Source organism: Anopheles stephensi, chromosome X (assembly GCF_013141755.1).
Source record: "Anopheles stephensi strain Indian chromosome X, UCI_ANSTEP_V1.0, whole genome shotgun sequence".
In the NCBI taxonomy this organism is placed as follows: domain Eukaryota; kingdom Metazoa; phylum Arthropoda; class Insecta; order Diptera; family Culicidae; genus Anopheles; species Anopheles stephensi.
This window is the reverse complement of record NC_050201.1, coordinates 9388677-9415683: the sequence shown is the minus strand read 5'-3', so window position 1 is coordinate 9415683 and position 27007 is coordinate 9388677. Positions and strand designations below refer to the sequence as shown.

At 44.6% G+C, this 27007-nt stretch overlaps 1 protein-coding gene across 2 annotated transcripts; it reads right to left on the bottom strand.

Annotated features, from left to right (window-relative positions):
• Positions 1–1695: 1695 nt before the first annotated feature.
• On the bottom strand, positions 1696–26831 carry LOC118505940 (MAP kinase-activating death domain protein). 2 transcript variants are annotated; one of them, XM_036042466.1, is made up of 18 exons: positions 25907–26831; positions 24154–24501; positions 23731–24077; positions 22786–23649; positions 22592–22718; positions 21073–22521; positions 20775–20834; positions 19732–20547; positions 19460–19663; positions 19129–19368; positions 17175–17309; positions 15545–16051; positions 15199–15471; positions 14901–15068; positions 9578–9586; positions 5226–5298; positions 5095–5141; positions 1696–3722 (listed from the first exon to the last, which is right to left on the bottom strand). In XM_036042466.1, exons 2-18 carry the CDS (start codon positions 24298–24300, stop codon positions 2931–2933), a joined length of 6258 nt encoding a protein of 2085 aa, XP_035898359.1. In that variant the 5' UTR covers positions 24301–24501; positions 25907–26831; the 3' UTR covers positions 1696–2930. The 2 variants fall into 2 exon arrangements, with proteins under 2 accessions (XP_035898359.1, XP_035898367.1); XM_036042474.1 differs by lacking the exons at positions 17175–17309; positions 20775–20834.
• Between the last annotated feature and the right edge of the window lie 176 nt (positions 26832–27007).

Sequence of the window (27007 nt, the reverse complement as noted above, 5' to 3'; positions counted from 1 at the left end):
TGCTGGGTTAGGTCTGGGCATTAATAGCTCCGGCAAATAGATGTAGCAGCAGAACGCTTGGGTGTGTCTAGAACTTGAGGTGGTAGAACCATTTTCTTTTTGTTCGGGTGACCAATTAGTGTAGTGTGGCCCAATATTTGTACGGAGCAGCAAGTGCGTCAAGAAGCACATTATTTTGCTTACCGAAAACCACCATCACCACGGTGCGCGTCCTCTGTCAGCCCTTCTTTGTCTTTGCATTTAGGATGGACGACAACGGGACGGAGCATTCGGGTCTGCCAATCTATGCTTTGCCAGTCTGCTCACGTATCTGCGGCGCGGGACATGCTTGTGTCACTCACTGATTTTGTCCGTGTGCGCGTGAAGCCGCGCAAAACCCTTCGGAATTGATTTGAACGGAACTTCATAGTGCCATAAATTTGTATGATAAACAAATCGCTCATCGGCTCGGTCGCTCTGCCTCCGTTAAATGCTTCGGCCGTCCAGCTTCTATCCTCCGTTGCCTGCTGTTCGCTAGTTTGTCATGCCATTAACGTCACACAGGTTTTCGATGATAGATTCTTGAACATTCGTATTCTCGCGGCGCAAAAGCGCACAGGCTGATGGTTGCAGTCCAAGAACCGAATACCCAAATAAGGGAGCTGAACGTCCCCAGCGCCTGGAACACATGATGTGTGAGGTTCTTCTAGCGTTTCCTAAAGACACGGTTTAAAAGCTTTCGATTGACAGAATGTTGCTAATTTATGGATGACGTTGTTGAGAAAATGGACAATGCTGGATAGTTGAAGGTTGGTACCGCAAACAAACATGCTTCTTAATGCTTTACACGACATGAGCGGGATTCAACTCCAACAGGGGAATGGTCCCCTGTTTGTCCAGACTGACTATCCTGCTACGTGGTATAGGTTACGAATCATACTCTAGCCTCTTCCCCTTTTCTTTGACTCTACAACCCTGAAGAGTTCTCCAACAACCTCAAGAGACCTGCCATTTCTGGCATATTCTTCTTCCTCTTTGACCTAACGACCTCTCAGATCATGCCTGCTATTTCTGGCTTGCTAGACATAATGATGGCCGGTGGCCGAGGTGATAGCGGCGCCCGTCTTCACATCCAGATCGGGTCCCCGTACGCAGGACCATACTATGGGTAAAATCAAGTCACAGAAAGCCAGAAATGGCAGGCCGAGATCTTCCAGGGCTGTAGTGCCAAGGAAGAAGAAGACTTACTGATAGCGCATAGTTGGATAGTCAGTCCTCTTTACGGACGGGTCGACCGACCGAGATGGGATTTGAACCCGCGTCCTGCCGTATGAAGACCTCTAACACCGGGCCGTCTAATCTTTGACTTCATTTTACTCTCAATTCGCTAGTCAACCTTGCGATATGTAGAGCGATGGTCTGGACGGGATTAGATATCCCGGCCATGCCGAGTAAATTCGAGTACCGCTTCAAGTCTTTAATCGTCTGAAAATATAAGAAACATCGTAAGCAAATATATAAAGCCAACATACATACGCTCTGTTATCTTCAAAATTCATCTGACACTCTGCAAGACGTTCGCCGGAAGCACATTTGCTCATTTGTGTTTTATCTGTCATCGTTCATTCTCACGTGCTGGTCACTTCACTTCCTGGGTGTGCGTCACCGGTTTCCCAGAAATGGAGTCAGCAATGATGGACACAACTGGCACGGGCGATCAGGTCTATTGGATGCCTTTATTCTGGATCTCTCCGCTCACCATCTCTGTCCACCTTCGTATTGTTTCCCATGTTGATCTCTCGCTCTTTGTCTCTGTCTTGAATTATATGTATTGCTCTTGTGGTCGCTACAGCGCGTACAGGTCTCGCTATCACACACTGGATACTGGAACTACGCTATCGTGGGTCGTGGGGTAACGCACGCTTACGGCAAGCATACCTATATATATATATATCCTCAAACGATCGATTATATAGGAGAGGGCTATAGGGTATCGCGGGCGGGTTTGTGTGTGTGTTTTTGATACGAACGCCATATACATGATATACTGTTTAAAGCTATTAAGATTCACAAACGTAAACGCAACTGCTGTGTCCTTTACGGGGGGGGGGGGGGGGGGGGGGGGGGTGGTTTCGTTTTAGGGGAGCGTTTTACGATGGTTGTTACATTTGTGACAGGCAAAAACAAAATAGAAGAACCGTAGGCGAAACTTAGAAATACTAGCAAGCCTCGGTGCTCCTGTACGTATGCGTCGTATGTACATGTCAGACTAAGCTGCTTACCATTAGCTGTTAACATACATTCTATGTTACTATCACACTAAATGCGAATTTATCCGCGAAGTTGGCCGGAGCAAATCAAGAACATCACCTGCCTGCGTACGTACGATTTGTGCTCGCATTAAACAAAACAAAAAAAAAACGAAAACGATATAGCATCATCTTAGCTTAAACATGGAACGCAATAAAAGTCGCACAACATTAACACTTTAACAGCTGCGCTACTGGTGTCTGGTTCCAGAACCGGGTGATGCGCGTAATACTGAACTAATTCGCCTAAGAAGCGAGACCCGCTCGTTATCCTCTACCTGAAGTTGCGTATTAGTTTAAAGCTTATTTTAACAGCACGCGACACGTTGTTTCAAGTATGTATAATATATATAGATCTAGTCCTTTCACCTATTTCCTCTCTCTCTCGCTCTCTCTCGCTCTCTCTGCTCTGCTGCACTACAAGACTTCAAGGGTTTAGAGTGCCCTGGGTGCTCGACTGATAACCTGCTCGACGTCTGGTTTTTTATAGAAATAGAAGACTTATTTGCACAAACGTTTTGTGTATCGTTGTATTGGGGTGTGCGGGCATTGCACTGGCCTAACAATGTCAATTAGGTAAGCAGCGCAGGGTCTCGCATTGGAGGCATCCGTACCGTTGCATTGCTACTACCGTCGGCGGGTTCAATGTTCCAGTGACGCACCGGCACCACCGGTCGCATCCGTCGATTGCTTCTGGAGCGAACGGAACGGGAACGGTTTGGACGGCCGTCCGGTAGCCGACGGTTCGATTGCCGAATATTGTCGCTGCAAGGGTTGCTGATGGCTGCTGCTGGTGCCGGTGACGGAATCCGACCGCTGGGACAGGCTGGTGCGCGGTGGTATGGCCGGCGGTGGCCCACGGTTGGCCGGCAGTACCGGTGCCTTGGTCGATGGTGGACTGCTGGTGATGGAGCTGGCCGCTGGTGTGACCGCTTTCGGGCGGGCAGGAATCGTCGGTGGCTTTACCGTACCGGGGATTCCGACCCCGCCGCTCGGTACGTCCGATTGGGATGTGTTGGACTGTTTTCGCTGAGCGGTTTGGGGCTGCTGTGGTTGGGATTGGAATGTTGGGGGTGGGTGCGATGGAGGCTGCTGCTGTACGGGCTGCTGGATGGTAGGGGCCGGCTGTTTCGGGCTAATCGGTTTACCAACCACCGTTTTGAGCTTCGGTGAGCTCTGTTGTGGAAGATGCGTTTGTTGAATTTTTTGCGATTGTAGTTGCTGCTGCTGCTGCTGCTGTTGGGCCTGAGATTGGACAGCTTTGGCCGACGATGCCAGTCCGGCGGTGGGTTGTGTGCCTGGCACGGATATAGCGGTCTGGCGGTCTGCGGAAGACATTCCCTTCCCGGATGCACCGTGATGCTGCTTCGTCTGATCCTGACCGGCAGCAATGTAGGAGAACACGCACAGGACGGCATAACAGATTTGATCAGCCTGCGAGAAGAAGAAAAAATAGAAGGAACGTCAATGTTGGGTCTAAAGAGGTATCTAGCTAAGTTTTGTTCCGGGACCAAGAGTATCGCTGACTGTCACCATCAATCAAACGAAGCCACATTACGTAATCTGCCAAGATGCTGACATTTGCCAACATCCACAAAACGGGCTTATCCATAGTACTGTATGGTTTACGGCCTAATTACCTAGCAAAACCGGATTGAAGATGGCATCCAGATGCGGTAAAAGTGTGCGCAACGTTGCTCCTGACCGTTTAACATGGAACAGGTTCCAGATAATGCGTTTGCCGTATTGTCTAATATTTTTACGGCATTATTCAAGACAACGCTGGATGGCCTCGTTTTTGCTGTTGCGTTTGCAGATGCGTTACGTATTGTTACGTTCGAAGATGTCTCACAGGTGTGTTACAGATAATCAATATCTTATTGGAGTTTCGAGATAACTAAGCTATGTACACACCAGAATATTTCTTTCCGGTTCTACCAGTAAAGATGGTGACGAAGTACGGCCATCTTTGTAGACAAACTAGCAATGGCAATGGCTTCAAATAGGTCATCTCGGGATGGCCCTGGTATTTGGCAGGACAGGGATTCAAATCCCACCAGTATCCCTCCTCCCTCTAGTAGGGACTGACTATCCAACTACGTGGTATATTAAGTTAATCTCAAAAGCTCAGTATTTAAGAAACTTGTGATCGGAACGCTAGGATTGTTAGAGTTACCCTTCGGTTCGTTTTTTGCCTTCTGGGTTTTCTGGACCTTAAACATCTTTAATCGTACTGCCATATTGGCAAAGCTTTACAGATTATTTGACAAGTGTGTTTATAGGTGAATCACATGCAAAACGATGTTTCGCACCGGACAACAGAATCGGGACATCATGAAGACCGTGCGCAATGTTCCCCAAAAAAACACCATGAAAATGGTTCAGAGTAAGATGAAAAACTGAGACGGGGATGTTGAGGAAGTTGTAAGAAAAAAAACGCCCTACTAACGATTGTATTGCTTTGGCTTATTTTTATGACTTTACTGCGCCCGATGAGGGAGGCACTCCTTACTCCCCGGAGCTGAAAATCCCTTGGATTGTTTTGGTTGTAGCGCAATTGAAGTCACAAAACAGTAAGTCCGCATTTTGCGGTCCTTTCCGGGGAGAAGGAAGCAAGAGCTTGCTGCTCCGGTTCCGGACCCGGATCGAAGCCATCAGGCGGATAAATAAGGTAAGTTACTTTCCCTATAGTTTTTTTAAGCAACTGTCAAATTTACCCCCACACAAACACTCGATATACTCGGTGTCACAAGTCACAAGATAGAGAGAGAGAGCGCTTAAAAAAATCAACAAACTTCAAACTTACCATCGCAGATTTGTATTTGCGCTGAATAATAAGTCTCGTTTTAGGATCTGCAAGTGGAAAAGAAAAGCCACACAAAAAAAAAAAGCGTCAGTTGTTGACAGACGGCGGGGCAGCCATTTTGGCCTACTTACTGTACTCTTCCAGTATGAACACTCCTCCTTTCTGTGTGAAGCACTTCCGTATGTGGTTCAGTCGGATGAAAAACTGTTGACAGCGGTGCACACCAAAGCCACGCGAATAGTAGTCGTAGGTAGTGGTAGTAGTAGTAGGTAGATGGTAGATACCGTCGAATGAAGGAAGAACGGGTAAAGTATATTAACAACAAACGTTTATCTGCTACAAACAGGCGGTTATTGCATCTACGCGCTTAACTGGGTGTGAGTGTGTGTGTGAGTGTAGTGGTGCATGTGTGTATGTGTAGTGTATGGTGCGCTAGCTAACTGCCACCAGATAGGTGGTAGTAATAAGACACGGTAATACACACGCCCGCCGGGTGCCTGCTGTCTGTCATAATTGTCAAATCGATTACATTTGAATTGTTACCGGTTTTTTGTTTGTTGTTGTGTGGTTTGTTTTGAATTGACGGTTGGGGTGGGAGAAGATTAAGATGATGGGTATCATTCATTGCGTAACAATTTCAAACGCAACCAACCTGCTGCCATTTTAATGTCTTGAATGTGGTGTGTAGGTTATGTGTGTGTGTATTTGTGTATACTTTGCTTGTTAAAAGGCAACCATTTACATAGGGAAAAGAGTAACAACGTTATCAATTTCTTCGAGCAAAGAAAAGAAGGCAAGTGTCTAAGCGGTTTTGTTTTTCTAATCGGCAGCATTTAATCCACTAATTTAGAGGCTATATATCTTTTTTTGGCGTTCATGAGTGAGAACAAAAAAATAAAATACACAATCTAATGATTGGCTCTCTGTTAGAATACGACACGGGTTTTTTTTATTTACCTAAAAACGAAACTAAAAAACATAGCAAACAACTACTAAAACTTGCTACCATCATCAGCATTCTAGTTCTAGGCTTGGAAGCAAAATATTTCAATAAAAAAAATCACGAGCACGAGAACAGAAACGGAAAAAAAATAAACAGATCAAACCAAAGTGAAAATCGAAAAAGAACCCATGAAACAAAAAACACGATGCGACTGCATCATAACAAGAACGGAGAGATGTCCCCCGAAATGGCTTACAGATTATCTACCGGCAAAATGAGCGTGTTGCGTGTGGTAGTAGTAAATGGTATGTAGCTGTTGAAGGGTGTGTGTGTGATCGGTGTGAACATAACTAGCTTATGTTACCGTGTGTGGGTGCAGAAAATGGAAACGATAGCAGAAAAACGAAAATATTAAAATTGAAAAGAAACAAAAAAAAACCTAAGCATCACTAAAAAGATGTAAGTAACAAAAAAAACGTACAAAGAAAATGGAAAAAATAGCCCAAAAAAGGAAAAACAAACAAACCAAACGCAACTCAAAAACGATACCACAAAAACACGTAAAACTGTTTCCAATTGGGCTGTTGGCGTGGTGTTTAGGTTGCGACGCGCACATTTACGTATACGCTTGCGACTATGAGCGATGGTTTTGTTTTTTTTTTTTAATTAATAGGTGGTGGTAACAAATCTAGGTGTCTAATGTATACATCTATGCACACACTATCGGGCAAAAAGGCCAAAATAAAAAAAACAGGGGCGCTTGCGCTTTGGGGGATGGAAAAGAAAAATTGCCTACAGAACATAAAGAATCCATTACACACCATTCGACTTAAAACACATGTCCAGATTGCGAAACTTGGGTAACATATTATCATATACACAAACAAATTTACTTGTGAGATGGTCTTCGGAAAACGATCGGCATTAAGAAACTTGAAACAGCGTTTATGTTTTTTTAAAGCTGCTTTGTTAACCCGACACAAGTACAAAATGAAGTTTGAAACATTAACATGGCTAATAATTGAAACATTATTTAAAACAAAGGAAAAACAAAATACAAGGTAGAGAGTAGCTCACCAAAACTAAACGTAAACTGCATTGTTTTGGTTGAGATGATTTACAAAGAAAGCGGAAAACGTCAAAAAAAGAAACGGAAATGATCGCTGTTATGGGTAAATATGATGGATACTCTGATGAGCTAATATAATAAAAAATGTAGCTTCATACAAATTTATCCTATTCCACTTTTACTCACGCAAATGGTTTTAAAAGAAGGGGAATGAAAAAAAAACAACCAAAAAAATAAGTAAAAACACAACTAGCGTCAAATTTTACAATCGTAAACCAACCAATTGCATTCTTCGGTTAGAGGGAGAGCAAAACACTTTCAACGGGAATTTACTGCCAGCGGGGGAATAAAACGGGAGAAAAAAGTGCATGCGATAATAACCGTTACAGAAAACCGAAAGGAAAAAAAATGGTACTGTTGTAATAAAAATTTCGAAAAACAACAAAATGCTCTAATCAAATATCCAGATTTACTTGCTAGGGGTTTTTTACTAAAGCTTGGTTTCGTAATACACTAATTTGTAATTTAAAAAAACAGGATAGGGAATTAAAAATTGGCAAAAAAAGCTTACTAAGGTAATTTTTTTTTCTTCTTCAACCGGAAGAGCAAAACTCCGAGAAAATTCAATTTTGCTTACGAAAAACGAATGATTTGTGGTTCAATTACTAAAATACAGGTGGGAAAAATCAATTGGAGGCGGGTGGGAGGTTTGAGGAGCTTGCGTTAAAACGCTATTCAATGCCAACAACTTGCTAAAGCCACTAAAACTGAATTACATGAAATACTTGACAATTACAGCAGCTTGGTGGTGATGTGATATGTTGTTTGTTTACTAATCCAAATGAATCAAAAAATGACCAGATAGAACAGGCAAGAAAATGTTTTGCCCTTCTTTTTCTGCCTCTCTCGTACACTCTCTCTCTCTCTGTCTCTTTTTCGCTCTCTCTCTCTCTCCCTCACTTTATTCGTCACTTACACTTTCTGTCACTCGTAATGATTGCTTTTAATTACTGTGGGATGATGATTTTGAGGAACGCGCAAATACTAGGAATAAACATTGCACATCGAGTTTGGTTTTTAAAGTGAGCAACAGAGGAAAAGTTATAAAAAAGCGGTCATTTAAAATTCCACTTGGAGCATTGAGAAAACACTAAACTGAAAATAGATATACAGTCCCTAACACAATAGAGGGAAGACAGAACAATACGAACATCTGTTTTTTTCTGAGAGTAGAACAAAATTTCGCAGAGAAGGATAAAAACGGTATGAATGTACGTTGTAAAGCATAAAACATCAAGCCTCGTTTGAGGCATAATTTTACACATATTATAATAATTTTGTTTTGCTTGTAATAATATTTCTCCATAAAGAATACAGAACATCAACGGGAAATTCCTAACCTCGTAAAAAAAATACGCGTTGGAAATTATTTTACTCTCATAAACTAACACGTAGCAAAGTTGCATCGCATATTGGTCTATTTTTCTTAACACTGAACATTGTTAACATAAAACAGTGGGAGCATCAGATTATTAATACACTGATTTTGTTTTTAAGCAGGTATGCAACCTCATACTTTTTAAACCATGACGCAAAAACATAAAATATACATTTTTTTTTTAAACGAAAAACAAAAATTTCCCGCCTTTGTTCTGCGGTGGGCAATTTTTTGTGTAAACATTGCTACACTTTAAAATTAGTCAAATGCAATAAAACTACGTGATTAACTATTTTTTTTGTACGACTAGAACTAGAGCAACATTTTCATCGAGTTGTTCAAAAATTTTGATTTACTCTTCGCAAAACAGCCAGGTGTTCGTATAATTGTGTCAGGCACTGTAAATGCACTAATCAAAACGAATGTTAAGGGGGATAAAGATACAATACAATTAAGCTTCTTGAAACAATGTAGTAATAGTAGTAGTAGTAGTAGTAGTAGTAGTAGCTCTATACTTTTACGTGGAGATGCGATTTAAGAGTGAGTGTGTATGTGTATCCACAATCCAGCAATATATTACTGTGGGAGGTGTTGGGAGAGGGCGATGTGTGTGAGTGTATGTACGGTGTTGTGTACGTTACAAACTCAAAAACAAAAGTTGAGCTAATCTCGGCAGCGTGATGGAAGTACTAGGTGGATAGGAAAACAGGTAGAGCAGGAATCAAACTGATCAATAATGAAGCAGTAACAGAACGGAAAAAAGATATACATCGTACATATAATTAAACAGCAACAATCAGATTATATCGCCTACATTGTTGATGTGGAACGCGGGCAGCTAAGGGAGGGGGGGTTAGTTTTGGAGAGTATTTTTGACAATTTTTCCTGTTTTTTTTTTGGTTTTCTTTGCGTGTACATTGTGAGTGAAGTAGTGTGGAGAAGTTTTGGCGGGGTTTTTTTTTGTTGTTGTTGTAGTAGCAAATGTCTCACTTATAACATAATTAGTTAAATAGAGAAAAAAATGTAACTGTACCTCAAAATCCTTTCCAGCAAATGAGTATAGTAATAGTTTGAAAATGATCCAGATTCATTGGTTTTGCAACGTGTTTTCATGTTTTCGTTTTGTTTGTTTTTTTTTTTTTGGTTGGTTCGTTATACGATTGACATTTCATTTCGTTTGGTACGATGACGGTCAAGGTATCGTTTGCGTAATTTGCAACATTGTTTACGGTTTCATGAATAAGTATCGGAATCGTCATTAGATGATTCGATAGTGTTTTTTTTAAAGGAGGAATAAAAGAGAAAGGTAAGAAAATCATGATTAGTGAAGTTTCTATAATAAATTGCTCTGGTTTAGTTTAGTTTTAATGTTAGTTCAATTATTCGGGAAGGGGTTGTTTTTTTTTGGTTTGTTTGTTTACGAATATGAGATATGAAGGAGAAAGTATGCAATCTAAACCTTATGATGATGGAAAAAATGATAATTAAAACCCTTTATCTACGAAAAACATGGTTACATGAACGAGCTGACTTTTTTGTTTGTTTGTTTTGCTAGTCTTCTATCTACTGGTCCTTCTCGCCTTGACCACTGTTCCGAAGGCTTGTCAAGCTAAATTGTTCTTCCAATAAGTGCAGGACCGGGACCACAAAAATGATACTCATGAAATGCAGTTTGTTTTAACCAAAGAAGAGATATACACACGTTTAAAAATAGTTTGACAGCGGTTAAAAGGCGTTAAATTGTAAAATCGTAACGGAAAATTTTTAATCCACGAAAACACAAGAAGGGATAACGCAAACGCAAGTGTAGAGTTCTGTTAACTGAAGGAGAAAAAAAAAGGAAAAACAAACGAATCCGCGTACCCTCAAGGACCATCTCAAAAGTGTTTTTGATTTTGTATGCCTCATTTTGTTCGGACCAAACACACACTCTCTATGCTTTTTGGTTCTAGGAAGGTAGGATAGTAGAGAATTTAATGGCAAACGTATGCTATTGACGACTAAACGAAAGAATGAAAGAGAAAAAAAACAAACGTGCTGAAGGCAGAGAATATTTCGCGCGCTTAAAAGGAACGAATGTTACACCATACAAAAATCTCCTTTCCATCTTTGGCAGTATTGCGCCACGGTGTTTTTTTTATGATGAAGTGTTTTGTGACAGGTTTCGTACGAACAAATCGATTACAAAAAAAGGGGAAAACAAATATTTCAAAATGTCAGACCAAAAACAATGAATCATAAAAAATTACCCAAAAAAAAACTGAAAACGGCTAACGAAACGATTCCGCTCTTTGAGAAACACAGCACGAGATTAAAACGAGAATGAGTGTAGAACAGTAACGGCTGGGATGCAGTGAACAAAATATCAAAACGTTTTTTTTTGTCTTGTTAGTGCAGTCTGATATCGATTTTCATGCGTGTTTCTGGTTAACACGGTTAAGAACAGTAAAACGAGCGTTAGGCCTGGGTCTTTGGCAAACGGTTGCGCAACGGTAACTGTCTCTTCGCATAGTGGTAGTAATAGTGAAACAAGGGTGGCCAAATTTGATTTAGCATGCTATGTTCGATTGTTTTCTTCTTCTTCTTCTTCTGTGGCACTACAACCTCGAGAGGTCTCGGCCTGCCATTTCTGGCTTTCTGTGACTTAATTTTACCCGTAGAAAAGTAGTCAGTCTTTTGTACGGGGAGGCGGTCTGGATGGGATTTGAACCCCGGCCCTGCCGTGTAAAGACCGGCGCCGCTGTCGCCTCGGCCACCGGACCGCACCGGATGTTCGATTGTTTGCCCCCCTATAAACTAGAATTACAACAGATTTTCAGAACCCCTCTCTGAAATCCTCTGTGAATGTAAGACCTCTGTGAAAGTTGCACAAACGGGATAATGGGGTTTTCAGACTGGTCGACGCAGCTTTTGACTCTCGTCAATGATTGATATTAGTAGCAGATGCTGGTGTTCAGAACATGTTAGAAAAACCTAGTTGGAGATTTTGATGGCTATAAACTTCATTATTGATCATTTATAGCCACAGTTCTCACATACGCCACTATGGGATGAATTCTGTCCAAAAAACTGACGATCTCTTTTTAGTCACGATAAAGAGGAAAATCAGCAAACACTTTTGGCTTCGCATGGCCAGCCCAACCCGTAAAGTCTTTTTATGCCAACCACATGGACAAAGGAAGCATGGTAGGGCCTTATCTGAAGATGAGTAATGGCGTCCATGTGTCCGCCAGAATGGCCGGGATGTTGAAATAGCAGACGAGTAGAGATTATTATAGCAAACCAGTGGAGAAAGGTAATAAAATCTTTCTAGACTGTTGAGCACAATAAAGTCTTGCTCAGGAGGATAAGATATATAGGCATGGAAGAAGAAGAAGAAAAAACACCATAAAACCAATCTGTGTTTTCTGGTAATCTGATTTAGTACTCTCCGAAGCAGTTGGAGATTTTTTATTCCATTGTCAGCCTCAGGATGCCTTCAAAGATTCCTGGACGATAACACTATTTTGATGAAACACGAACACTTAGTTCATGTACACTAAATGGACATCAAAATGCGAAAGCGTGAAATTGAGATTTTAATGCCGATTTTCAAGAGTATAAAAAACACATATAATGGCGATCACACTCTTTTGTCCCTCACTTTGTCAACATCACAAAACCCCTTGAAGATTTTTCAACCCGTGTTCTCCGTGCAACTACTCTAAGTACCCCTGTTACTATTACCCCTTACGATTGACAGTGCATATTGCGGGCATCACATTTTCCATAGACCATTGGATTCAAAGTTTTATTTTTTGCGCTTCTTATGAATCTCGACTCCATTTTATATTTTTAATTTTACCCAAAAAAAACGTCAACTACTACTGCATCGATCGACCTTCGGCTAACGATTTTAAATGGCGAAGGCGACCTCGGGCTAACCTATCTGTCAGCAGGCTCTTTCTCTCTATCTATATATTGAAAAACACTCCATTTTGTGTATGCAGCGTGTGTAGAAAGATAGTATGAAACAAAATCAAACATGGCGGACATCGGGCAAACATAATCCCAAAATGGAAGCCGAACGCCGACGATAAACGAAAGACAAACAAGGATCGTATATCAGCATCAGAAACGTTATCTTGAAGAAAATTGAATTGAAAACAAAAGACGAGATCACAAACAAATGAATAAGAAAAAAAATGGTAACAAGGGTAACAACAGTTAGTTTTGAATGATTTGTGCGTGCTTAGTAAGATTAGGCCCAAAATGCACTAGCTGTCAAGGAAAAACAAAAACAAATGCAAGTAAGCGACGATAGAGACTGTTAATGCGGATATGTATATATAGAGTATAATAAAGTTAAGCAAAACAATATGATCAGCTCTCTCTTTCTTTCTTGCTCTCACTTTTTTTTTTGTATCATTCCTATCCGAACAAATAATTATCAACAGCCCACGCTATTAGGAGCGGACATTGCTAGGAAAACTGGAAACAAATCATCCTTTTGCGGACATTCGGAGTTAGGGACAAAATACTCTACTTGGAATTATACATATAGTATTTGCATCACGGCAAATGCGGAGGTAGGTATTGAAAATATAGTTCGTTAAAGTATCTCTATAGAACTGCATGGGACGACTTGTGCCAAAAGGTACATATTTTTAGAAAGATATACTAAGGATAGTACGAGTATAGAAAGGATCGTTCATAGTTATACCAGACCAGAACTGAAGGGAACTAAACAGAAGAAAAAAATATGTAAACAAAAATTCGACACCAGCGAGTGACTAAAGCTCTATATTGCATAAAATTGGAATGCTCGTCTGACAAACACACACACACACATACAGACATATGTGTATAGAATGCTTTGTTTTTTTTTTGGTTTGTATCTGAGATTGAATTATAGTTACATGGAGGAATTCTCAATGGGTAGTATAATAAGGTGAGCTAGAATAATGGTTAAAGGAATCGAAAACATGCGTTATAAGAGTTTATCAAGGTATATCAATGCTAACGATATTTCAAAAGAACAAACCAGAAAAACCAACACAAAAGAAGAAGACAAAAACAAACCAAACTTAGGGTCGATAAAACATATATAACGTTGACATCTACACGCAAGTTGTGCTCATTAATATCTGTAAGTTATGGGGTTTAAACGGGTATAAGTAGTAGTATTGGTGAACCGGTTACCGGAAAAAATCATACGCAATTTTTTACACGGGTACACACGAGCATTGTTGGGTGAATGGTTTGGAGTAGAGTAGTTTCAACCTTTAAGACTTCGTCATCGTTTCGCACCGTGACTTTGAACGGGAAGCTGGTGCAAAGGCCATTCGATTCGCCAACGCTAGAGACGGTCCTTGGTACGTTGTTCACATACGTGTAAATTTGAAGCCGGTCCAGAAAGATCCGTAACTTCAGCATTTGATGAACGAAAAAACTCAAAAACAATAACCCAAATAAATAGAAGGAAAAACGCAATGGACAACGAATAACCAAAAGTAAAAAAACACAAAACCGTGTCAGTAGGTAGTGGTAGTACGCAAGCAAACTTAAACACGAAAAACTCGAATATCCAGTACAAACCGAGAACCAAGAATGTGATAGACACAGCGCGGAACGGAAATAATACTTCTGTAACTGCGAACAATTTATGCCTATCGGTGTTAGGTTTGCTACACGCTTGCTAGTTGTGATCCCTAACGTTCCTCGATCTTTCCAGCAAAACACAGTGTGTCTCTCGTTTACTCTGGGATGTACGATTAATCTCACCGAAATGAGATGAGCCGCCGTCCTCACAGTTAGCATTGGTCGAGATCTAACGTAGAACGCTCTCAGACGTGACTTCCGCTGGGACGAAAACACAATATCCCTGACAGATGAAATGAAGTCTTGGTGAAGAAAAAAAAAAGGCAGCTGTACGTTCCAGAACCTGACAACGCAGCCCAGATTGTGGATATGTACACCATGCGCTTAAAGAGTTCGTGGGATGATCGGGAAGTGTTTGGGTTGGACGTTTAGCCTAATCGTAAGGTTTCATTTGAGGACAACAAACGACTGACAAGAGCTGTCCGACTATCGACGGTCCGGGAATTTGCTCAGCGTTTCAAAAACACACCACTCTCGACAAAACGACTCCGATCGCGTTCGTTTGTTTTTTTTTTTGTTGCTATGCTTTTAAAGGGTACGGGTGCGAAAATGATGCATTTGTAAGAAAATGGGGGTAAACATTATACATCGATAAGTAGAGAATGATGAAACGGGGAAAACGAGATCAAAACTGAAGAACGGTTACAAGCTAAGAAAGAACATACGATTCGGGTGTGGCTAACAGAGGAGCAAGCGAGCAAACGTGTAAAGCTTACCTTGCTGTTGGCAAACAACAGTCCGACGCCCTCAAGGCACACCTGCAGCAAACCGCCCTCGCCAGTAGTCATGTCCTGCACCGGAAACTCACCTCCAAGCTCGGGCGCTTGACCGGCGCAACCACTGCGCTCCATCGACTCTTTGATGCAATTGTACAGCTCCTTGCACTACCAAAGCCCGTGGATGAAAGGTTGGAAAAAGAAGGGTCGAGGTTAAATGCGCTCCTCTATCTCTCTCTCTCTGGTACAACGTCACGGGAACGATCGTGGGCTCGTGAGTGGTTGATGTAGAGCTTACCTTGCGTGTGTAGTACTTGTGTAGTTGAGTTTGGCCACCGTTACGCTGCCACAGGCACAGTACCTTCGTTTTCGGCGAGTAGGTCATGTTGACGAGTCGCTCGAACCACCACCGTTCCGTGATGCTACCGTTGACGGAACGCAATACCAGCCCGTCATCTCGCACCTCGATAAAGCGTAGCGAACCGCTTGCATCGATACCTTGGTGGACGGTGAAACTCTGTCGATGCAGCAACCGGGACCCAAGCGGCTTCAGATCGATATCGTTACCATGCTAGAAAGAGAGAGAGAAAGAGTGGTGAGTGATTATAGGCGTTATACGCAGTGGAGATTATTCAGCTACCTACCAGATTATTGATCTGATCGAGCAGTAGATTCACCTCCTGCGAGTAAATGAACCCAATATGGCTTTTCCCTAGCAGGCGGCGCACTTTCTTCTTTATCTCCAGCTTGTGCACATTCAGCATCACCAGAATCGCGGTCAGGTTGTACAGCATGGTGGACAGCAAGCGATCCTCATCGTGCTCGAGCCGCTTGCGCTCCGACTCCGACAGCGCTTTGTACCGTTCCATCATTTCGCCCGGCCCCTGATCCATCCCGATCATGTCCCGCTCCTGGCTTACCGCGTCCAGGAACGCATCCTCCCAGAACTGCATCTGGTCCCAGATGCTGGACCGATCCTTACCCAGCAAACCCTCGAACAGATAGACACGGGGCGCATCCGGGGACGGGGATCCCGAGGACGGGATCAGGCTACCGCCGGTATAGCGGAAGCCAGCACTTAGTGACGATTTGCCGGAAAATATACCGCCCGCCATCTTTTTCGCATCCTTCAGTGTGGAGCTTTTCGGGAACTGTAAGTAAAAACGAACGTAACGGATGAAGTAATGCAATTGTATCCATATCTATAGTAAGGAATCGGAATCGGAATCGGTGCCGGAATTGATTCCGCAAATAGGTTCTGGAATCGGTTCAGGAATCGGTTCCAAAATTGATTCCGTAATCAGTTACGGTAACAATTACGGGTAAAAGACTCGAAAAGGTCCCCTAGAATCTTTTTTGTGCAGCACTGTGGCCTGTCATTTTTATTGCACAGTGGGATTTTTGTATGATCATAACTCGTTTCATATAAACATTGTTCATTGTTCCCTAATACTGAGTAGAGCATGATAATATACATGGTAAAAAGTGATTTGAAATGTTATTATTCTTATTGTTTCTCCTTTTATGAATATCTATACCCGTTAACAAGTATCCATCGAACCAATGTTCCGTTACAGTTGTTCCGGAAACACCGTGTATGTTGTAAGCCCGATTGGTCACTCCTAGCGTGATCAAAAATTATTACGTAGCTCCTGTAAGCCAATGTAAATGGTCAGGATAGAGGGAGGGGGGTTTAATCGAATAATAAGCAATATTTCATTCAACTTTATTAAACTATTTTTGACCGCACTGAAAGCACACTGTGAAGCATTCGCATTGTGTACTGCGGATTGCATACATTTAGGCGTAAATCCTACAGTGCCTAACAAATTTTGTCAGGAGGGGGGGGGGGGGGGGGGGGCTTCTCGAGTCTTTTACCCAATTTCGAAATCGGAATCGATTCCAAACGCATAATCGGAATCGGAACCGATTCCAAACCCATAATCCGAATCGGAACCAGGTAATTTCAGTTCCAGGGGGCTTATAACGAGAGATGAGTTGTATTTAGTTAACAGACATGCACTTCCACAACACATCACACACACACACACGCACGCACGCACACATACACACACATACACACGAACGACACAAGAGAATACGAGTACAACAAACAAAAAACTAACACAAAAACACACACACAAACGCGCGCGCGTACTATGTAGAATTGATTGTAGAGAGTGTAGTTAGCAAAGGAAAATTGCAGTGAAAATGGGAAAAAGGATCGTCACCAACCAACCACCACAGACAAAGTCGTCCCGTCCCGGTACTTACTTTCTCGTATTCGGTATCCGACACCGTCGAGCGGCACGAAATGGAGGTGGCCAAAAAGTCACCGGATTGCTGTTGCGGCAAAACGTCACTAGCGACAGATAATGTCCCAGATGAATCTTGCATCGCAATGCTACCCTGTGTTGTAGAGGTGAGGGAGACACAGATTTCAAGCGTACACATACAGATGTAGAGAGAACGAAAATGTATACTGCATAGTAAGGTAAGAGAGCGCGGCGATGTTAACGCAGGAGCAAACAAACAGGACCAATCAGAACCATCAGTTTAGTAATGGGTTGTTATGGTCTAAATAATCAATAAAACTAAAACAATCTTTACAATTAAGCAAAATTTAAAAAAAACCCCTTAAATTGAACTATTGAAAAACACACACAAAAACGTAACTGTCAGAGCATTTGTTAAAGGTTTAGTTTGTACTATAATACAGAAACAAAATGGCAGCCAAAAGTTTTACGAATCGAATGTTCACTACACTAATACGTCGGTCCGCCTATTTTGATAGTGAGCTAAACTGATTTTTTTTTCATCTTACATTGTTTCTCAGGTCATAAATCATGTGTGTCCATGTTTAAAACAATGTGCCGATCGGGGTATAACAACCATAAGACGTAGCTTGCTTAGACTAGATTAGAGCTTGCGGGTAGAGATGAATTAGAGCCTCTTTCGAGTCGTAGCGAGTGTGACGGGATGGAGGATATACAGGGAAGGACGGTTTCGGGAGTACGATAGTCAACACGTGAGGTTACAGGAAGGAGATCCTTGAGAAACAAAACAGTATTAAAGACACTCTTCTAGAGGAGCCCTACGAAGGAGTTGGACAGGCAAGACATAGCTATAACTCTTTTCAATCTCGTACATAGGCACGAGACATAGGCATCCAAGGCAGTGAACGACTTCCAATTCCAAGTGTTTCTAGTTTGGAAATCAGCAGGCAGAGAGGGACACTGTCGACGGCAGCACTGAAATCAGTGTGCACAATGTCTGTTTGATGTCCAAAAACCATGTTCGATAGAGCGAAGGATACAAGACACATAAGGTTGGAGGCAGTTGTGAATGTTGGCTCAGATATTATATAAATGGCCAACAATGACAGGAAGGATGGAGGTGTGTAGTGTTGGATAGTGAGTTCGATCAAGGTACTGAGAAACCTCACCTCAAAAAATTGATGGTTCTGAACGTGCTCTTCTATTTCAAAATGGTAGCTCCGCATATAAAGCAGGGCCCTCACTAGCTCTGACCTCACACTCTTCGAGCTCTTCGCCCTGACGAGGTAGCATTTTGACCCCATAAGGTAGTTATCTTCGCAACTCTTCAAGCTTTTTGCCCTCAGTGTGCGCAAAGCTACCGGGAGGCCTCATCTCTCACATGCTAGCGAGCAGCTGTCCTCTCCTCTTTAGAAAGAACTACTTGACACAATACTACAGGTGTGAATAACGGATTCGAAGATTTTAGAACCGAGCGAGAGAGAGAGAGAGCAATGATATAGCGTGATAATAAGGCTTCTTTTTTTTAACTGAGACCAACCAAGCAAACTTCCTGATAGAAGGGTAATGGTGAATCTGACAAAGATACGTGGCAAGAGGTGGGGAGAATACAAGTGAAGCACGCTTCTTTAGTAACAGGGATACATGGACACACTCATTGTATGGGACTGAAAAACAGTGTATTGCGATAAGTTTAGCAGCAGTTTGTTAAAAACAAGAAGGAAAACGTGAAAATAAAATGGAACCATTTTTTGAACATTATAAAGAAATATTTGCACAAACAGTTGACGTTAGTAGCGTAGTGGACTCAAACTTCAAATGAACCAATGTACAGGTAAAACAAGAAGTTAGCTTAGTTCACAATAGATAAGCGGAAGAAAAAAAACTGATAGAGATGAGACTCCAAAACCATTGATCTAAACATCAGACCGGTAGTAAAATCTAGTGCCTACCTCCGAATCGAACGACGTCAGCTTGTTAAACAACACGTTGCGCTTCAGCGACAGCATGTCCTTGAACATCTCGGAGGTGGATTGATTCTCCTGCTCATTCTCCGACGGGTGGCGAGACAGCGCGACATGTTCGGTGGTGGCGCTGGAGCTTTTGCGAGAACCACCCAACATCCAATCCGACATTTCCGTCGGGCTTTGCGGTGATCGTAGATTTTCTCGACTACCCATCGGACTAACGCTCTGGCGTTACGGTAAAAGAGAATAGAGAATGTTTGGTCGAGCTTTTGGGAAACAAACACAATGCTACAGATACTGCAACCTGTGATCGTACCTGGCTAGATAGCAAGCTGGCGGACATGTCCGAACCCGAACCCTCGGTAAGATCCTTGCTCCAGTAATGCGTGTGTGCGATTTCCATCATCTGGAACACGGATGCCATCCCGCCGAGCCCAAAGTTGCCTATCGTGTGTTCCAAGCCGTGCGTGATCGCTACCAAACACTTGAGCGTTCCTTTGTACACCGATTTCGATATGCACTAGTTTGGAGATGTTAATAGTTACAAATCAAAACCGTGCCGTGCGTTTATCTTGAACCCTTACTTACCACATCGTCGATATGATCGTCTGGACCAATTTTTCGTTCCAGCGTTCGGTTAAGCTTCCCCAGCACCAGCATACGGTACGATTCGTCTTCCATCAGCTTCTTCAGCCGGTTCAACTTTAACCAGCCAACACCCTCACCGGCCAGCACCTGGTTAACCAGATCCTTCAGGAAGGTTTGATTTTCCGAATTGCTGGTCGACCGTTCAGCGTTCTGTAGCCGCTGAATTTCCTCCTTCGTTTGCTTCGGCCCGGAATGTTTGATCAGTGGGTTACGCTCCACCAAACCCTTCCGACCGGGGAATGGATCGAACGATAGCTTTTCCTTCATTTTCATCTGCTGCTGTTGCAGCATGCTGGTCGCACCACGCTGCCCATCGCCACCATGCTGTTGATGGAGCGGCATCTGATGTTGCTGATGTTGCTGCTGATGATGCTGGTGATGTTGTTGCTGTTGATGTTGCTGTTGCTGGTTCTTCTGCTTGCTACCGAACAGATCGGAAAACATGGAGGAGGTGGACTGGGCGATACCGTTAAAATCACTCGTTATCGAAGAAAACAGCGACTGGTTGGTGGTTGCCACCGTGTTCGAGGTCGGCGAATTGAGTGACTGTGGACCGGTGTACGGTGCGGCGCCCTGCTGCAGCAGACCCTTCTTCGCTGCCACCTCTTTGGCCGATTTGGTCAGATCGCCAATGGTAGATTTGCCGACGTACGTTAGATCTTCGATCGTATTTTTGCTGACACCGGCCGCCTGCTTGGATGCTTCGAGCGCCTGTTTTGAAGCTTCCTCGGCCGCTTTCTTCGCCTGTAATGTAAGCTGTAAGCGAATGGGACCACCATTAGTAGGCACATGCACAAGAGTATTCGAGCACAAGCACACAAGCTCAACAGAAGATTAAGCAATACTAGCTGTCAATTAGTGGCGCCTTTAGGAAAGGCTACGTTTTTTTTTTTGCTAAAATCCTAAAGAAACGGCGGCCAGGCCGCCGCATTGCTAGCAACAGAATCATAATAGAGAATCGAAAAGAAACAAACCAAACACACCTGCTCAAGGGGTGCTAGAATCTTGAGATCTTCTTCTATTTCCTTCGCCTGCACTTTGAACTTAACACAATCCATAAATGTAGAATTTGGAAGGAGATATTTGACAATAAGGGAGGGACAGCGTGCAACAGAAGTACAGTCAAAGAAAGACAGAAAGAAGGAGAGTTAGAGCTCAGGGAAGTTGACATTAAATCATATATAATCGAACTGCTAGAAAACGGAGAAGATTAGATATACATCGAGTGGGTTAGGGTTAGGGTTTTGTTTTTTTTACACAAAACCGATTCCCCATGCTTACCTTATCCATCTGAGCCAACAACCCGTCCTGACTGCTCTGGCGTGTCGTTTCCCTAACGAGCTCCTTCGCCTGTGTCGTCAGTACCTCGAACAGTGAGCCTTGCGAACTTTGGCGCTGCGAACCAGCCGACCCGAGCGATGGCGGATGGCTACCGGAACCGGTCGAACCGGAGCTAGATGTACGTGCCAACAGGTTGGCACCGCTCTGCTGGCGTGCAAAGTTGGGCGATATAGGCGGAGGGATCTTGCACAGCTTGCCGCTGCGTTTAGCACCCGCGACAGCGTCGTGCGATCCTGCACTATCCTTCGATACGATAGTCTTCGGTGTGGTGGTTGAGTTCGAGTCCGACTCATTCTCAAAGCTACCCTGCTCCCGTTCCGGTTTCACCACTAGATGCACCTCGTTCCGTGTCTTGGGGTTAAACTCAAACTCCGAGTCACGATTGAAGCTGGGCGAGCTGAGGTCCGACTGGCTGGAAGATGTCGATTCGGCCGAATCTGCCTGCTCGGTACCGCTTGGTTCTCTCGGTTGCGGTTGCATGCCTTCCGGAAAGCGTAACGAGCTGGGCGGTCGGTACACGAGATGTGGGTCCAGATTCGACGACAGGTTCTTCGGAGCCACGTGATGGTGGTGATGGTGCTGGTTAGCGTACACCTCGTGCAGGCTCGGCGAAAGGTCCGACGATACGATCTCGGACACAAAGTCACTTAGCGACGAGTACGAGGAGCTGGTACTATCCGCCCCGTCCGAGTCCGAACCACTCTCGTCCGTTGGTTGACTCTCGAGCCTTAGCATTCGCTTGAGCGCTACGCTGAGCGAACTACCTTCGTCCCACACCTGGAACCGGATGGGGTTCAGTGCGTGTGCGTACCATTTCGGCTTATCGCCGACCTGCGCCGGATCTAGCACACCCGTTTGCACGCGAAGAAACGCCACGTTCGAGGGTGTCAGCGACCATTCGGCCAACCACTCGACCGCCTGTGTGCGTGCGAAACGGTTCAGAAACGCAGACGTACGGGGCCGCGAGCGCAGAAAACTATTGATCTGGAAGGCGACCACCGGTCGCGGGTAGAGTCGCAAAATGCGCGTGTGCTCGGTGAAGTTGGCGAGGGTGTTTTGCGAGTTGAAAAACCGCACCATCGCGACGCGTGTAGCAACATCGACCGAATCGACATCGGCACCGAAAATCAGTGGATTCGTAGCGGATGGCTGTGCGACCGGGCTTGGCTGTTGCGAGGCAACCGTTGAGCCGGGCGCACCACCCGTGAATGGGGTAGCGCCGGTGGAGGCCCCACCATGATTTGCACCGTGCGATCCGGACGATTGTGGTGCCTGCAGTGCTAGGCCGGTGGTGGCGTTAGAGCTGTTGAAGCTATCACGCCCATTGACGGCCGGTGGACGATGCGGCATTGATGACGCTTGGTTTCCGGACGTCATCGAGTTGAGGGCCTTACACGCAGACACACAAAATTATCAGACTGTGAGGTAGGGCGGACAAAACGATATTGATCGTACATACCTGCTTCAGGTGATTTTTCAGTATACCGCCCTCCGGTTCGGGTAACATCGGTATGGCCTCCATATCGCCCGACGCCGGTGTTAGCTTGTTCGAATCTAAATCAACAAGCCAGATGTCGTCCGGTAATCTAAGAAGAAGTCAAGTGAAACTTAGCCGTCCCGATAACCTCACTAATGCTTGGCCACCCTCCTTACCGGAAGTTTTTCTTGTACATCAGAAACGTTGCTGGTAGTCCAATAATGTAAGGCGTCGGTGCAAGCAACAACTGCTCAGCGCTTCCCATGCAGGTCGGCAGCAGTGGTATGACCGGGAACATGTACTCCAGCGGATAGATCAGATGCACGAACGCCATCACGGACATCGAGAGCGCGTTATAGTTGCGCGACTGTATGATCACCTTGTGCTCGAGCAGTATGAGCGTCAGCACACGCAGACACGTATCCACGCCCAACAGCTCCAGCGGCAGATGCAGCGGAAAGTCTACCAGCGTGAAGCGCGTGTGATCGGGCAGGGCAAAGACAAGCGGTTGATAGAGTGTGGCCGACAGGACGTCTACCTCGACCCGAGTCGAACCGGGCACCGGTACCGGTGCTGACAGTAGCCGCAGGATCCAGGTTTCGATCTCCTGCACATCGTGCAGTATGACCGAGCTGGTCGACTCCGACGCTTGGTTCGTCAGCACATTCCAAACACTGTCCCGCACCGAGGGTCGGGCCGCACCGACCCGCTTCGGGCTACAGGAATCGTTGCACGCGTCGATAAGCCGCTTCAGAATGAACAGACATTCGCGAAAGATGGTCAGAAACGGATGGTGCGACAGTATGCACAGGGAGGTGAGCGAGTGATTGCGGATCTTCGAACGCTTGCGGGAAGCTCGCGGCGAAGGCGAATGGCTACCACCGGATTCCGAGTCGCCGGATGGGCCCACCACGCCCAACAGTGACTGATGGGTGGTGGTGCCGTAGTTGGTGCTAGCATTCGGTGGATCCGAGTCGCGTCGGCTCGGACAGTCCCGGTCGGAAGAGTCGCTCGGTGCTATATTGCTGCTCCGATAGTCACTGTTTGTGGAGAACAGAAAACATCAATTAGAAGAAAAAAATGTAAGCTATGGGACTAGTCAGGAAAGCTAGCTGCCCTACCTGGAAAAGGCAGAATCGGAACTTTTCTCCATACTCTTGCGCCACGACTCACGCCGCAACGAGCAGTTCGGTGGCTGCTTGCTAGCCGCCGTCCCCGAACCGATACTCACACGGGGCAGCGACTTTTCGATCGGACGATAAAAATTCACACATATACCGTACCGCGTTTTGCCCGAGTCTTTGTCGGTGAGCGTGAACACGAAGGAGGTCGTGTCACGGATGGCCGAACCTGTCCGCCGGGAACCCACGCTAACGCATCCTTCCGGCTGACAGAAGTACACCATGTCCAACGGCAGCGGGAAGTCATCATGGTCCATTGGCGGGTAGCGTCGCAACAGTTCTGGCAGCTATTCGAACAACAACGAAACAAATGGCGTCACATCAGATAATGGAACATTAGGGCGTCCAGCATCCTATACTAACCTGCACAGACGATTGACTGGCGGAGGCAGAGGCAGAACCTACATTGCCAGCCCCGGACCGTGCCACATGCGTTGAACGGGCGCCCACAATTGCCAGATAGTCGATCAGCCGGGGACATAGCGAGTCACGTTGCTGCTGTTCCGCCATTGTAACGTGAGATCACGGCACCGGCTGTGACGTCAAATATGCCGGGAGCACGTAGCGAAGCGCTCCAACGACCGGAAGAAGCTACTATTATACGGGATACGGTGCCTGCTTGCCGCACGTTGCCTGTGCGGGATGTGGTCGACTATATTTAGACGCAGTAGCATCTATACCGTGTGACCTAAGTCGACGATTGACGGACTGCTGGAAAAAGGAAATTAAAATGGCCCCCGGGGGCAGAAGGATACGTAAGATGACGGCTGGGGTAATTCGGTGTGACGACCTATGTTAGGCTTCCCGAAATTTGGTTGACTAATCTCGTTGCAAATGTATCTACCGCATAACTCCTAGTAATGCGATGTAGGCTCTACACAAATCAGTCTAGAAAACGATGCACATAAGCGTGGAAAAATGATGGCCCCCATCAGGAATATTATCATTACGTTCAGCTCTTCTTTTGCGCATTTACATAACTAGTTGCTTTCTTTAATCTATCCAACAAAAAATTTTAATCGTAAGAGAAGCTCACATTTTGACAGTTCGATGGATGTGTTCTTGCTTGATGGCCGCCGTCCACCATCACCGTTGACGCTGATGAATATCCCACAAACTAAAGTGATGTGTGGCATAGGCCTTGCCGACCCTGATGAATTATAACAAACGGCTATAACCTTCATCGAAAGATGCTCCACACACACACTCTCTCTCTCTCTCTTTCTCGCGCAAATTGTTCTACAGCGACGATTGCGTGAATCCTTCTGTCCTCCGTGAATGCGTTCAAAGGACTAGAAGAAAGAAAAAAAAAGGTTCACAGAATTTTCCAGGGTCATTCTCTCTGTCGAGAGCAACTGTCAGGAGAACATCATGTAACCAGCTCATGTTGGACAGACTCGGGCAAGAAATGCTGGCCCTCGCCATTTATCACACACGCGCCGCGTTCGTACGGAAGTTTTGTAGGGTGCTTCGAACAAAATAACCAGGAAAAAGGGGTTTCCCTACCAAAGTTCCAACACCTGCCTTCTGTCTACAACTTGTTGAAGCTATCTAACGAAACCACACACACACACACACACACAAAGCATCATCACCGTACATACTCCTCTGGAAGTTGGTTATCCACCATTGCTGGAGTGGAGTTGAAGCATATTTCGATACGTAATTATCGATTACAGAACCATATCCGCGTACGTGTGACGTCGGTCAGCTAACGCACGGTGCGCAAAAATCGATAAAATATAGAACACTGTCATCCACGTGGTACCGATGCCCACGCAAACAGGGAGTCCAAAACCAAAGTGAACCGTGCTTTAAAATGCTGCCAAGCTCAGGTTCTCGGCAACACCTCTTGAGTCTGACTAATGATTAGCTCTAAAAATATCGTACATACGCATCATTTATATCGTCCCTGTGTTTAGCAACCAACCACAATGTTACGATTATGTGTGTACACATATATGTAGGTACTTTAGACGGAGATACAGTACACGTACGTATATATCAAAAAGAAAGGTTTTGTTTTTTTGGGGATAGAATTATGCATCACCAGAGTCAGGTAGAACTAAGCTTAACAGTACAGCATCCGTCGACCATTTGCAACAAAAGCTCTCACCTTGATAGTATGTTAGTCACATGGGCTGTTCCTCGCTCCTTCCGATATCCTGCTGGAAATGTGTTCGCAAGACGTTCACGGTTATAGGATGTACTGCAAGTATTTGCAAAACACACACACACCGAACATCCGACGAACGTTACCAGAATTCCTGACACATGTTTCACAATTTCACACCAATGTTGCACCAGCCATCAACGAACGGTGGACCCATCTGATGGAGGAAACTGTTTTACAGACCAACTACAGAACGGTAGTAGAATTCTTGCATCTGATCTCTCCCTTACAGCCTATCTCTCTCTCTCTCTCTCGCTCGTTTTTTTCTTCTTTTCCAGAGATAGCCTTGCAGGAGCGCTGGGCTCGTTGTTGGCGCCTACACCGTACGAGTTTTCGTTGTTGACTGATGGCCGCTTTTTCACGGGCTATAATACGGTAAACTAGCTACACACCATCATTTTTTCCCGATAAGCACCAACACACACACACACCCACTCACCGTGCATTTTCTTGTGTCCTACTCTGAAGCATGGCATGGAGGCGTACCCCCCCAACAATCGAAAGCTGGTACGGGTGTCTCACTCGCAGGCTGATAACGGAGCCCCAAGCGCAGGCGCTACCAACAAATTTTCTTCGCCATTTAGGCATAGAAAAAGAAAACCCCCCCCAAGCTTCGGGCGAACCGACACTAGAGGGCGCTGGGTACTAAATCAACTTCCTACAGTACGGCCACACTGGCAACGGTGGCGCACTAACGGCAAAACCGTCCTCTATGTTAACCTCGCCCAGTATGACGTATACCGAACCGAGCCTTTCCCTTTAGCTTAGGCGCGTTTGTCACTAGCCTAACCAAAAATACGTCCTTTTTGGGGACTTGGTTTTTTCTTGTGGAATCAGTTTAAATGCTTTAAAGATAAATGACCGGAAACGGTAGCTCGTCAATGCGACCGCCAACAAAGCGACAGCGACGAGCGCTCCAAGAGAAATCCCAAATTACCAGTATACTATGGTTTCTAATTCACTCAGCATTCAGAAGAAAAAGAAGAAGAGGGTGTGATCATTCTCAAATGTTTCTATACTTTTGCATTGGCTTTTTCTTTTTTG